The 14,070-nt window shown below is 41.1% G+C and overlaps 1 protein-coding gene across 23 annotated transcripts in view; it reads left to right on the top strand.

Annotated features, from left to right (window-relative positions):
• The window catches only part of SORBS1 (sorbin and SH3 domain containing 1), a 230,309-nt gene that overhangs the window by 157,673 nt on the left and 58,566 nt on the right, over window positions 1-14,070 (top strand). For all 23 annotated transcript variants that reach the window (XM_063102731.1, XM_063102755.1, XM_063102750.1 and 20 more), the window contains 3 exons: window positions 7,694-7,741; window positions 7,853-7,982; window positions 10,060-10,174. In XM_063102731.1, the coding sequence (XP_062958801.1) occupies window positions 7,694-7,741; window positions 7,853-7,982; window positions 10,060-10,174 (293 nt within the window). The remainder of the gene's footprint in view (window positions 1-7,693; window positions 7,742-7,852; window positions 7,983-10,059; window positions 10,175-14,070) is intronic.

The following is a 14,070-nucleotide window of genomic DNA, read 5'->3' as shown; positions in this document are numbered from 1 at the left end:
CTCAGAAATTCATATCTGGCAGGGAGTTAGACAAGACTGCTTCAGCACACCGTGTCCAGTGTGTGTTTAGTTGCCAGAACATGTGTCCAGAAGGTCACAGAAAACCTTGTTAGCACACAATAGGTCCTCACTAATAGCTGGAGAACGTCAGTGAGTGAAGGCTCTGGACCGTGGAACCAGAGTTCTTTTTTAGGGATGAAGCTCAGTGCCAGGATCTCAATGCTTCGCTGCTCTGATCAGCTCAGCAAACCATCCCATACAGCCCTTACCTTCATTGACATTGTAATGTCATTCATCAAACTCTTACTGATCACTTATCCTGTATGAGATGACACACTGGTATGTGTTAACTAAAGTGTGAAGTGAAATACCATAGTCCACTTCTGGTCTCTCATATGTCTTAGTCAGTGGCTTCCAACAATTTCATGCCTGGGCCTATTTTGTATGAAAAAGAAATGTCTACCAAACAAACCTAGACTAGTACAAAACTAAAAGTGGGTGATTTATTTTTGATCAGTGACCTCCTCACTGCCAACAGGAGTTTCTTTGGTATAGGTAACCTAGTCTTTCTGTCTTAAGAGTGCTGATTCTAGCCAAAAGCAATGCTGAAGAAACAACTGATGGAGCTGGGTGAGGGAGAGTTTTTTCAGGGTAATTTTGACTAAATGGTCTTTTTGATTTGTGCTTTATTTTTGGACTCATGAACCCAACCCATTTCTAGGGTTAAGATAGAGTTCCCTTCTAGGATAAGGTGGCAAGGGCATAGCATGCTCAAGGCACATGCAGAGGAAGGCCTGCTTGGAGAAGTCCTGTGGAGGGGAACAGTGGCTCCCTTGGGACTGGAGGATTGCCTAGACCTGTCACTGGTAGCTTGGCTGTTGTTCTGAAGACAGGGTTACACAGCCTCACACCCAGAGCTCGTGTGTCTCCAGCCTCCACGCCTAGCAACCCTGGCTGGTGATAACATCTCCTTTTTGGTGCACATCATGTCCGGTACAAGAGGGAATTGGAGTTATTTTGCCTAGAGGTATAAACAGGGATGACATGATAACTTGTCATGTATAATTTAGAAGCGGACTCTGTTTTTTATTATCAGAAACCAAAAATGAAGAAATAGCCTTAAAAAATAAAAAGGAAAAAATTGTGTTAGACATAAAAAATTCATAATAGCAAAGATGATTAGACTTTAACACAAGTTTCTAAGTAGTTTTCTTCCCTGGAGATCTTTTTAAAATAGGGTAGATTCCATCTCACGCACCCACCCCTGCCTAGTTGACATATCCAGGCACAGATGACTGATGTATTCACTTAGATCAAGCCTTTTTACAAAGGAGGGAAATGTTTGAGCAAGATCATTTTAAAGATTTTTCTTTTTCTTTCGTTCTCCCCCCCCCCCCCCCTTTTTTTTAATGTCTTAAGAGATTCTCTGGTTTTCTGGATATGTGGTTTGTGGTTTTGATATTGTCTGTGAGCTACAACAGTCCCTCATTAGCCCTGTCCGTGGTGCTGCTCCAGCCTGTGCTCCCAGGAAGTGGCCCTGAACTCTATGCAAATCCTTCTTAATGTAGGAGAGGTTTATGCCTTTCAAAGAAAGTCGTTAAGGACAGATTAGTACCTAATGGAGGCTCTATCCATAGATTTTAATGTGTATTAATAAATAGCTTTACTGAGAAATGTGAGCCATCATTCCAGAGTTTATCTCCTGGGGAGAAGGTGGTTGTTGCTGCTGTTATTTTTGTTTTGTTTTAATTCAGAATTTGGAACTACAGTTATTTGTAATAAATCTATCAAAGCCTAGCCTAAGGGCTGCTGCCTCTGTCTAAATTCTAGTTTTTATATAGTATAAAATAAGACATTTCTAAATATCTCAAAGCTGATTCTCCTAAATAGTAAGGGACTATATGAAAGTTTGTTTATGCTGGCTCAGCAACCTTTTTTCTCAGCTACAGTGAAAAAGTAGACTTCTGGCCAGACTTTTAGAGGATAAATAGAATTATCATGTCTTAATCAATGAGGTTTTAAATGTACTTAAAACAAAACAAACACCTCTGTAAATTCCAACAAAGAGCAGTCAGTTCTAATCATTTTATAATTTTATAAAATATAATTGTATAATCTTTGAGAGTGCTCTATGTGGAATGGGAGAGATGTTACATATCATTATACTTTGTTTCATGAAGCAGGGGGAGAGGGGCAAGCTGTGGAGAAGCAGCTTCACAAAACAGCCTCTTCCCTTCCCCACCTCCCACTTTAAGGAACAGCAGTGTGATGGCCAGCACCTCAGCAGCTCATAGTCGTAATCCTATGAATACTATTACCACTACCACCATGATGACTATGTGACTGTCATTTATTGAGCCCTTACCGTATACAAAGCTTTGTATTGAACACATCACTGTTACCTCATTTTCATCCTCCCAGCAATCCTATGAGGTAAGTCTTCATTTTGTCAATGGAAAGTATGAGGCTCACAGAGGCTAAGTAATACATGCAAGATCACACAGTAAGTGGCAGAGCCAGGATTCAAACCCAGGTCTCTGGGCACCACCCCAAACGTGTGTTTACTGACTCTGTGACACTACTCTGCTGATTCCTCTCCCTCTCCTGATACATTCTGTGTTCTTGGTTAACCCCTTCTTGCCAAGGGCTCTCTGACACCTGTTCCAGAAATCTGTGCTCCCCTTGGGTCAGTCTTGCCTCAGTCTGCTGAGCCGGCCTCTCCCAGGATGGTGTCTGGGAATTTGTAGTTAGGAAAGTTCCCCAAGTGATTGTGCCTCATGGCCACGATTGAGAACCACTGGAATGAAGGAATACCACTCTTCCCCAGCCTCCAAAAGGGATGAAGTTTCTTGTCCAGATGCGATGTTAGGCACTTGGATATAGAATTCAAGTGGGGAATACAGGTTCAAGAGAGCCAGCCTTTCCACTCTGCACATCCCCAAATGATGCTGACTCACCTGGCATGTTTGATGTCAAGAAGACGGAAGATATTTTCAAATGTGCCTCAGCATCTGCAGCAAAACTAAGTAACTGGTATGTGTTACTTTGTGGTCTGTGGCCTGTGAGGACCCACTGGGCTGTGTCAGGATGAAGGGCTATCACCCGAGGTGAAGTACCAGAAACCAGCTTTCCCCTGTGCTTTTTGGATGCCTTTTCTACCACTCCAGGCCAGTGGTGGCTCTGCCACCTCACAGTGATGTGACTCAAGACAGCAGTTCTGGGCATCCCCAGGTCATGGTGCCATCATGGTGTGGCTCATTGTACTTTTTCCTCATTCCCATAGGAGAGTGCTCTAAGGCCAGGATTTAAGGAGGCTGATTTTTTTCAGGCACATCTGTATTTGAGTTAAAATAATCCTCTACTGACCTTGCAGGATTTCTAAGAATAGCCTTATTTTGCTTGTGTTCAAGTAAATAGTTCTATTGTGAAGGTGCTTGGCCGGGATCTGTGCCTCCTGCCCCAAACCACGGCTAGCACTGCCCAGAGGAGGGGCCGAGCTGCTGGCGGAGCCACCTCTGCTCTCCTAAGGAGAACTGCCCATGCGGTCTATCAGTGGCCTGTGGGATCATTAAGAAACAGCAGCAGTTACTCCCTTCCCACCTTCGAGGCCCTGGAGTCCGATAGGAGGTGAGGACTTTGAGTCTTTTCCCAGCCCTCTAGTCCTCACAAACATTCTCCTTTAACTTCTTTCCTGCTCCACCTCATTCTCTTTTTCAGAATTCTAGTTTTTTGTTGTTTTTTTTCCCCCTGAATATGTCTTCTACAGCTACTCTATGCACTATCCTGTTTTTTTTTCATCCCGTTAAACTGGATTGCCTTTAATCAAAACATAACTACCTTTGTGACTTCCCCCAGGCTCCCTAGATCTCCCGACTTTCCTGCTCTTTGCTTATTCTTCCTCTCCCATCCCACCCAGACTCTGTACCCAATTCTACATGTCTCCTTTTCTCTGACTATTTTTGTCTGTGGGGTGTGTGTCTGTCTGTCTCTCGTTACCCTTTTATGCTTTCTCTTCCTAAGTGTGTCGGGTAAAGCCGGAGAAGGAACTATGTTGAGCAATGGAAGAAGATTGTGTTAAAAATGAGCTAATAATATTAGAAAAATAATCAAGTTTAAAAGCCTAAGAAATGCATACAATTGAAATTTAATTGATAGAGGCAAATGGTTATGCAATGCTGATTTTTGCCCACCATCTCATTGGTCAGTTATATAGAGTATTTATAGAACAACAATTTTCAACTAGTCCTTTCTCCATTTGTCCTTAATATTTTTATAAATTCTAAAAACAAACAGAAAAACCAACCCGGAAAAAAAGTCATTTAGAACCTCGTTAAAAGTCACTGTGATTCAGAAGTTTTAGGAGAGCAGCTGTCCCAAAATTGAGCTACCAAGGACAGATTGCTAAAGCCCCGTAGAGAACCAGTGTGTGGGCATCAGAGCCCAGCAGGGGCCTTCAGGGACCAGACGTGAATTGTTCACCCTGTGTAACTACTGCTCAGTGTTAGAGCTGCGTGGAGATCACTGGCTTGGGAAGTTCTGAGTGTTGCTGCCAAGGCTCGATGTCTGCTGCTTGGTGCTCTGAGGGGCACAATCAGCATGTGGCTCAATCACGAGCAGGAATCACAAGATCCTGGCTCATCTGAGTCCCTTATGGTGGTGTTTTAAGGATGCTTGGAGAAATAGTGAAGGTAGGGTTTCAGATGATAGCTTATAGACAACCCGAGAAATGTTTCATTTAATGTGTCTTAACTGGTTAAAAACACACACAGATACACACCTATTCCATCTGTCTAGCTCTAGCATATAGAATAAAGAGGGTGCACCATACTCCCAGTTTGCCCATTCCTTGGTATTTCTAACTCTATACCCATTTTCCCCAGTGTGGACTTAGATTACCATGAGAAGGAAGCAAGATGCAGAAAGTGAAAGATATAGCAAGACTGACTCAGTGTTACCCATTGTCCCTGGAGACCAGCAGGACGAAAACTAGAAGAGTGGTGGAGTAACCCAGAAAACTTGCTTAATCATCACCCAGGGTGGGTGATATGTAAAAATAGAGCAAAGGCTGTAAGGGCTGGAAATCGGCCTGGCCAGCAGTGCGGTGTGTAGCTTGAGTTTCAGGACAACACCTCTCCCTGCCTCTTCTATAGTACCAATAGTAATGGAGTAGCCACAGTCTTTTACCTTTCCCAGGATCGGGCAGATGAAGCTGGAGGAAAGCTAGAACAAAGCAGCATCCCCGTCACAGGGCTAAGAGGTGACATAAGGAAGTGGAGTCAGAGAGACCTTGAATCCATTCCTACCTTGTCTCTTTCTCACTGTGCAGCTTTGGGCAAGTTTTCTTAACCTCCTTGGGCCTTATTTTCTTTATCTGTAAAATGAGATATTTACTTCTTCCTGGAGTTTTTTTAAGTGAGATGATATTAGTAAATTGTCGGCTATTATTAGGCATTTAACAATGGGATCTATTATTATTTTTATTCATAAGCTGAGATCAAATTTTCTTCTATTAGATTTGCAACAGGCTTCAGAAATTAAAAGAATGAATTATGTATGCCGTGGAACTTGTCCTAATTGCTAAAGTTGTTCAGGTGAATCCATAGGACTTTAGTTTGCTCTCCTATGAGTCTATGAACTGAAATTCAGTGTCAGATCCTGCTGACACTGTGAGAAATGAAAGGCTTTTAACAGAGATGCCCCTGTCCTGTTTTAGTCTTGGGTGGGCAGGTGAAATTTCTTTTTCTACCTACACCAAATAAGAAAATAGCTTTAAATGCATTCAGTTATTCAGACTTCTCTGTTGCCTTCATCCCCCAGCTTTCCTACTTCTCCTTCTACTTTCCAAAGTACGTGAATTGTTATACTTCCCAAGCAGTGCTATTTTTTCCCCATCCTGCAGGAACTATTTCTCATTTTCTTCTTATAAGCCTTCTAGAATTCCACATTAGAAAGCTCTAGGAAAAAAGACTTTTTAAAGAAGATGTCCTCTCTCCCCACAAAGCACACTCCAGAGTAATAGAAGAAGCATCTGATTCACGATAATAGGGGAAGACTTGATCATACCTGTCTCAGTACTGGACAGATCATCTCGGCAGCAAACCAACAGAGGAACAGTTAATCTATCAGATGGAGAGAACAAATCTATGGTTATTAGAGGGGGGACAGGGAGGGAGAAAGGGAAAAAGGAAAGGGGGAAGAGAATTGGATAAGGGCTATAGAGAATAAATGATTTGTAACAATGAATATGTGAATAAAAAAATTGAAAAGTGAGAGGGATGTTAAAAAAAGAAAAAAACATTTTTTTAAAAAGAGCTGAGGCTTTAAAAAAAATCTTTGAATATTTAAATGCCATCTTTCTCCTCTCCCAAAAAACTTTGCTTCTCACCTTATGAAGCGGGTAATAGTTATAAGTTAATCTTTGCGTCACCATCTGCTGATAGGCTGTAATTTCTCCGTTGTTCAGAGAAGTACAGGTTTTTGAGCTAAAATGCTAGGTTGGATTTTAAGCACTGCATATACCAGTCTCTAACTAAGCTAATTTTTCATTTGGCACAGGCACCATTTTTTCTAATCAAATCCCTGCAGTCAGTGCTGATTTTTAGTTTTCTTCGATATTGTGGTGTTTTGTCAGTACAATAATCAGAACTTCTATTTAAAAAAAAGAAAATAGAAGGCAAGAAAAAGTTCTTCAGAACAGTATTTCAAAAAATATTTCTGGCTTCTGTTTTATCTCTCTCTCCTGCCGTATTTTCAGAAGTTAGCATTTAAATAACCTTACATACTCAACTTAGGATAGTGAAAGACTTGGCTGTGTTGGTAGGAGAACCTTAAACCCTGTGCAGTCTTGATATTAACTAATTCTTATCCTTAAAGATAAGATAAAGGGAGGGAGAGAGGGAAGGGAAAAGTTACCTTGGTACCTGATAGCTGTCCCTTGGACAGCCATCTCACACTACAGAAACTCGTGTGAGTTTGATTAGTTACAGACTTATTCTGAGTAGTACCTTTGCAGAGCAACCCACATAACTTTGTCAGCCATGGCTGTATGGTGTTCCAAGGAAAGAAATCTATCTATGGAACCAGGTTGAGGTAGAATAAAAAATTATGAGCATTTTCTCAAACTCTTTCTTAGCTACCGAACCTCTTTGTTGATGATGATGTGTGTGGAAGCTTAACGTATAAAACAGGAGGTCCAAGCTGAGGTGGAGAGATAGAAACCATACCCTCTAGGCCTCTCCCTCCCACCCATTCCAGCCCCAAGCCTCTGGGAAGAGTCCTCTCGGGACTCCATGGAATTCAGCAGACTAGACAAGACTCTGAGCTTGAGCAGCTGGGGATCTTCCGACTCAGCCAGACCCAGGACCCTCCATTCCAGCTTTGGCTGTGGGGATTCTCCTTAGGAGGATCTTTGGCTGTTCGTCCCCATGCATTTCTTTGGTGTCACGCAGCGGTCATCTGCTGGGTGTCTTAAATGTCCTGTCTGGGCAGCAGGTCTGGTTGGGTGGACTCTGAACCTTGCTCCTCTCAGATGTGGTCTGCTGTGGTGTAGCTTCCAGCGCTTGATTCCTCCTCTCTCCGCTGGGTTTCCTGGTGTGGCTGGATGCTGGAGCAGGACTGTGGAAGTGGGGAACATGCACCTCTGTTCTCATACCTTAGTTGATTTCTCCTGATTACATTTTGTTTTGTTCAATAGATGATGATTCAGATCTGTGCTCTCCTCGATACTCCTTTTCTGAAGACAGTAAGTGACTTTGATCTTCCTGGTTGTGAGGGAGGAAGGGAAGATGGCAGATGAGGGAAGAAACTTCTGTTTTCAGTTTTCAAAGTCTTTGGTATGCACTTTCTTTTCCAGCAAAATCCCCCCTTTCTGTGCCTCGCTCAAAAAGTGAGATGAGCTACATTGATGGTGAGAAGGTAGTTAAGAGGTCGGCCACACTACCCCTGCCGGCTCGCTCTTCCTCACTAAAGTCAAGCCCAGAAAGGTAAGCGCGCCCTCGTCCTGTGTTGTTACCAGCCAGGGCCTTGTCAACGTTTATTGAGACCTAGGGGCATCCTTTCTTGGAACATGGAATTTGAGTCCCTGCTCTATAACCTATTAGCAGTGACTTATTCTTTCTGAGTCTCCACGTCCTCATCTGTAAAGTGGGGATAAAAATTGCACTACTTGTTGATAGGGACATTGCCAGTGTAAAATGAGATGATGCACATAACATTCCTAGTAGTGCCTGCCTCATGGTATGGGCTTAATTAATGTTGACTATACTTACCGTGTTTTACATTTTCACAAGAGAAATTTTAACTGCAAGATTTGTCGCATATTTTCATATTCTGTGTGATACTGACTCTGTGTTCGTGTATTGATAGCAAAGAATATAATTTTACAATGAGGCCTCACTTTTTAACATCTGTTTGTTCATGCAACTTGTATTATTAAGACATAGGCCCAGTTGGACTGATTCTAATGATGACTTTAGTCATCTCTTAATGCCTGTACCAAACAACCCAATTTTCTTTTATTCTAACCTCTAAAAATGCCCTATGGAGCATTTTTATTTTACCTTCTCATGCCATCTGGATAGGTGTTCTATGCAACCTCCAGCCCCAACTTCCACCACTTCTCAACACACAAAGGGCTCTAGACAAACGAAATTGCAGTCACCCCTTGTTAATCGTAGATGATTGATTCCAGGACCTCCCATGGATACCAAAATCCACAGATGCTCAAGTCCCTCATATAAAATGGCATATAGTATTTGCATATAACCTATGCATATCCTCCCATATACTTTAAATCATCTCTAGATTATAATACCTAATACAATGTAAATGCTATGTAGTTATTATACTATACTGTTTAGGGAACAATGACAAGAAAAAAAGGTCTGTACATGTTCAGTATAGATGCAGTTTTTCTTTTCGAATGTTTTCTCTCTGCGTTTGGTTGAATCCGTGGATGAGGAACCTGCAGGTACAGAGGGTCCACTATTTATTTTTCCCTTGGATACGTGTCCAGTTTCACACCTCCATACCTTTTCCATCTTCACAGACAAATGAATGGCTGTCTTAAAAGCCCCTCGTGTACTTAAGTAGCATCTACCTGAGGAGTTTGATAATTAATTTGAAAGGAAGCCTGGGTATACCCATAAATCCTTCACAGATATATTCATTAAGTGCCTACTAGGTTTATTCTACGCAGATTGAACCAGATGTTATGGAAGAATTAAGTATATATAAATCATTGTCCCTGCCTTCGAGAAGTTTACAGACTTGCATGGAAAACTTAATACAATCACAGTGCAAAGTGCAGTAATGAATGTGCATAAAAAATCTGCAAACAGTTTGCAAGGATTTATGTATCTTCTGAAACTCATCACTGGATGCCTGGTTAAGTATCTGTGCCAGAGGCTGAGATTGGTGGGTAGCAGGGTGGGGTGTGGACTATGGAAGAATACAGTTATAATAACAGCTAACATTTATTGAATGGTCACTATGGGCCTTTTTGTCTGCTCAGTAGTTTTACGTGCACTGTCTGATTTAATCCTCACAACAGCCCTGGTTTTTTAGATAAGTAAACTGAGGTACCAAGAGGTAAAGTACTTGGCTGTAAGATGACCTAGCTAGCAAGTGATGTAGCAGGGATTTGAGCTGTAGTCAGCTGGCTCCGGGACCTGCATTCGCTCTCACTGTACTAGCATGAGTGGGAAGTACAGTAATGTTTGGGGAATAATAAACTCATGAGAGCAGAGCAAAGGTGAAAGATTTTTCCAGAGCAAACTTTTCTGCTTCTTCCTCCCTCTCTGCTTCTCTTTCTCTTCTCTCCACTTCCTGGTGCCTGGTTTTGACACAGGATACCGCAAGGCCTCTGTGAGGTCAACACAGAGATTTAACTCGTTGTTTTGAGAAGCAAACCAACACAACTAAATTGTTTGCCCTGATACCAGTTTTATGCTTCGGGTATAAAAATTCCTTGATTAGACTACAGCCAACCAAAGTCAGACCATGTCAGAAGCTGATGCCAATTTTCATGAAAATAGCTCCAATAGGATTTTCTTTTTATAGAAACGACTGGGAGCCCCCAGATAAGAAAGTGGATACAAGAAAATACCGTGCAGAGCCTAAGAGCATTTACGAATATCAGCCGGGCAAGTCTTCCGTTCTGAGCAACGAAAAGATGGTAATGTGTATATTAAAATTTTTTTGTCTCACCCTACCCATATTCTTTAACCCGGATGCACTGTGCAGTTGGATTACATTCTTTCCCCCTTGAGATAGTCTTGCTTTGTTTAGAAGACAATGAAAAAATGAAATATTTTTACCCTTTTCATTTTTGCAGCTGTTCATAAAATAAGTCCTGAGAATCTGCTTTTAAAGAATCCTCTTATTGTGTCTGTGTTGCTCTTTTTGTGCATGGTTTTAACTAATTTTAATTTTTCTACTAACATAAAGATTGCCTTTGTTGCCGTCTCTTTTAAACATCTAACTGTTATTAGTCTTACTAACTGGATTAAAGTCCAGTTTTTGTTTTTTTAAGTGACTCTTATTTGAACATGCATAAATTTTGTAGAAGTTACTGGTACATCATTAAAAGCTAAATGATTAATAGGATGTTCTGACTTGTGGGGAAAAAAAGCCCCAAGCTGTTAGAGTATGTCTTTTAGTTCTTCCTTTTTTGACAAGTCCAATGTTGAGGACTAATTTCATGTTCAGTCTGTTTTATGGTTCCCTATACAAGTTCACATCTCCAAACAATTATGAGTGGGAAAATGGCCTGTGTGGGCATAGCAGACCACCCTGGAAAAGTGGCCTCTTCTGTGAAATAGGAAGAATTTTTACAAACTGATCAGTTTCGTATCTGCCAATCACACTTCCTTTTATTCACCCTTCATTAGAAAAAGCTGGTTCAGAATTCTGGTTGTGGTGAAAGGGATTCTCCAAAGCTCCATAAATGGTGCAGCCCTCCAGCGGTGACAGCGGGATGGAATTATCATGCTGGGGATTGGTTTTTATTAAAATGCTGTTACCACACCATGTACGGAATAAGTAGGCCTCTGAAATGTGGGTTCACATTATTTTCCCTCCACCTCTTCTGTTCTACAGGATTTTAAGGAATAATTGATTTGACTTTTACTAAAATAAAACTGTGACATCTTTAAAAGCACAGAGGGATAAGTAATTTTAATTAGGAAAAAAGGTCAATAGTTCACAGAAATGCTTTTAGAGCTGTCATTCTTAAGCATTTACTGTGTACCACAGTTATTTTAAACAGAAAGTTCAGAGAGGAGCAGAGAATTTTGACTCTGGCTCCCGCCTTCATTGGAGGGTTAGAAGGTACCTTGTACACGGTATATGTGGAAGATACCCTTCCATCCAAGTGTTCCTGGAGAGAAATTTGTACCCTTTGATATATTCCTAACACTTCAGTAATGAGCCTGGGACCCACCATAATTAATACATTTAAGTGATTTCAGGGACTCTGGAACCCACTGGGTATCTTTGCTTTGGCAATGTTACCGTTCGTAGATTGTCATGGCTCTTATTGAAGGCTTGCCCTTTTTCTTAATTTCTTCTTTGTTTTCACCTCCTTTCCTTGGTTCCGAGTAATTTAACCACTACTCAAAACTAGGAAAAATGCCAACATAGTTTTGTTTTTCTTATTCGCACCACAATGGTTACAAGAATCTTTCATACCATAGTTCTTGGTATTATTGGTATTTATAAACCCTGAAAAGTATGACTCCATAGGGGCTTTTTTTGGGGAGTGCTTGTGACTGTACATGTGGATTGCAAAGCACCATCTGGGTGTTTCTACACAAGAAGCTCCTCTGTGTTATACTAAGCCTTAGGCCAATCCACTAATGGGACATAAACACCAAAGGCAGGCCAGGGAGGAACACAACTGTCTAGTGGTTTGATTTAGCTTTATTCTTCCAAAGAGTTTTTAATTTTAGAAGGAAATTTCAGTCAAATCTTAATCTTTCAACAGTCTACCCTTTACAGTAGTTGAATTAGTCTTTTATGTTTGAATTTTTTTCTCTGTTATTTTTATCACATGAACAGAAAAGCTGGAATGTGATTTTCATTGTGTGAGTCTTGCCTTTTGGTATCCGGTATCTGATTTGCCAGAATTTGAGCATCCTCTCCCCTCCCCAACCTGCCCACACACTTTTTTGCTGTTGTTTAGCTATGGGTAAGTATACTAAATAGGGACAGGTGTAGAATCTAAGTTTGCTCTCAGATACATACTACCTCATTTTGGAAAAAGCAAAAAACAAAAAAATCCCATGTTTTGTTCTTCTATATGGTACTTATGTCTGCTTAACTCTAGAATTTAAATTGTGACCTTGCAGGCATATCTACACATTGTTAGCAGGAAGGATTGAATGGTAGACTAGAAAGTCTGGAGCTCATCTTGCCCTTAGAGTATACCCAAACCATCCCAGACAGATGACACTGTACACCTTCTAAATCCCCTACAGAAGATTTACAGCCTTGGTGACCTGTTCACTTACTTGACAGACTCATATGCAGGTCTACTTACCTACTTGGCCTCCCCTCTTATCATAGCAGGAGTCCATTTTTTCTCTTGGCCTTGAAATTGGAGATTTATTGGTCAGTCCCTGCTTTGTCAGAAATGGCCCTTTTCAGGCCTTGTTTCTTTATACTTTCCTCTAAAATCCCTTGTAGAATTTCAGCTCAATTCAACAAATATATGTATGTAACAAATATGTATATAAAGTAACTTTTATGCTTCAAGCCCTGGGTTAGATGTTGGTGTTCCTGCTCCCATTAAGTGGATAGTGGGAAGGACAGACATCAAAATAGTAAAGACACAGTATATGAGGGTACTTCAAAAAGTTCATGAAAAGATATATATTATATTATCTTTCAATTCTATTTTTCTATAAGTTTTTTGAAGTATCCTCATATATTTGGAAATGTAAAACAGGGGGTTTACCCAGCTTGGTGTCTTCTCAATTCACGGTCATTCTGAGTTCCTTCCCTGGCTTTTTAAGTTAGTCACTTAGCCCTGCTTTAGCTTGTTATCATTTGCAAACTTAGTGAGTCTGCCCCACCCCCTCATGCAGAGTATGAGAAATGGAATATAGTGTAGTGTAGTGTAAGGAGCACTGGACTAGGAATTGGAAGATCTGAATTCTGGGTTCTGACTCTGCTTTATGTCTTGAGGCAAGTCATTTAAACTTTCTGAACCTCAGTGTTTTCATCTGTTAAAGAAATATCATCTGGCCCACCGACCTTACTGAAAACTGAGTGAGTCAGTTGTGATAATGTGTGTACAAGACTTATAAACATTGTTAAGTGCTGTGCAAATGAACATACCACATCCAGATGATTTATTTAATTGAAACGTGCAGCTGATCTCTGATTCCCATTCAAGCCGCAAAGCTGTCTTTGAGGAGAAGCTGGCATTTTCCTGGCGAGTCACCTCCCTCCAGGTTTTTATCAAGCTGGGAAAAGAATAGTCCATGGTACCAAAGAACTTAGTCTGGCATTACGAAATTTGCTGTGCCTGCTGGGAGAGGGTTTCTGCTCTGCATCCAGAAGGACGTTTTCTGTTGGTCTCTTCCATGATTGGATCTACAGCTGAGTTATACATGGCAAAGTCAAATGCAGATGTTACTGCTGTGTGGTGTCACCTTTTTACCCTTATCTCTGGGCAGCTCAAAGGACTGAGTCCAGCTGCTCTGGACCCAATCTGTCTGACATACCTCCTGATGCTAGTCTTGGTACCACATTAACCTTGGCAGTAAAACAATCTGCAGCCAACCTTCAGGAATAAAGTGGATCAATTCTTTCAGGACTGTGAGTACCAAAACTTTCAGACAGCTTCCTGAAAGAGTTGGTACATTTTATTTGGCGGGGGGGGGGGGGGGGGGAGCCTAACCCATTCCCAGAGAGCAGTTTATAAATAGTCTTTGTAAAAGTAATAAACATAAAATAGGTTTCACGAAACCTCATCACATTAGAATCTAGAATGTCCCAATGACTATAAACTGTCACTCCTGAATAGTTGTATTCTCGTAGATATTATGCCTCATTTCACTGAATAAA

Source organism: Cynocephalus volans, chromosome 7 (genome assembly GCF_027409185.1).
Source record: "Cynocephalus volans isolate mCynVol1 chromosome 7, mCynVol1.pri, whole genome shotgun sequence".
NCBI lineage: Eukaryota > Metazoa > Chordata > Mammalia > Dermoptera > Cynocephalidae > Cynocephalus > Cynocephalus volans.
The sequence above is the reverse complement of the archived record's forward strand: the minus strand, read 5'-3'. Positions and strand labels throughout refer to the sequence as shown.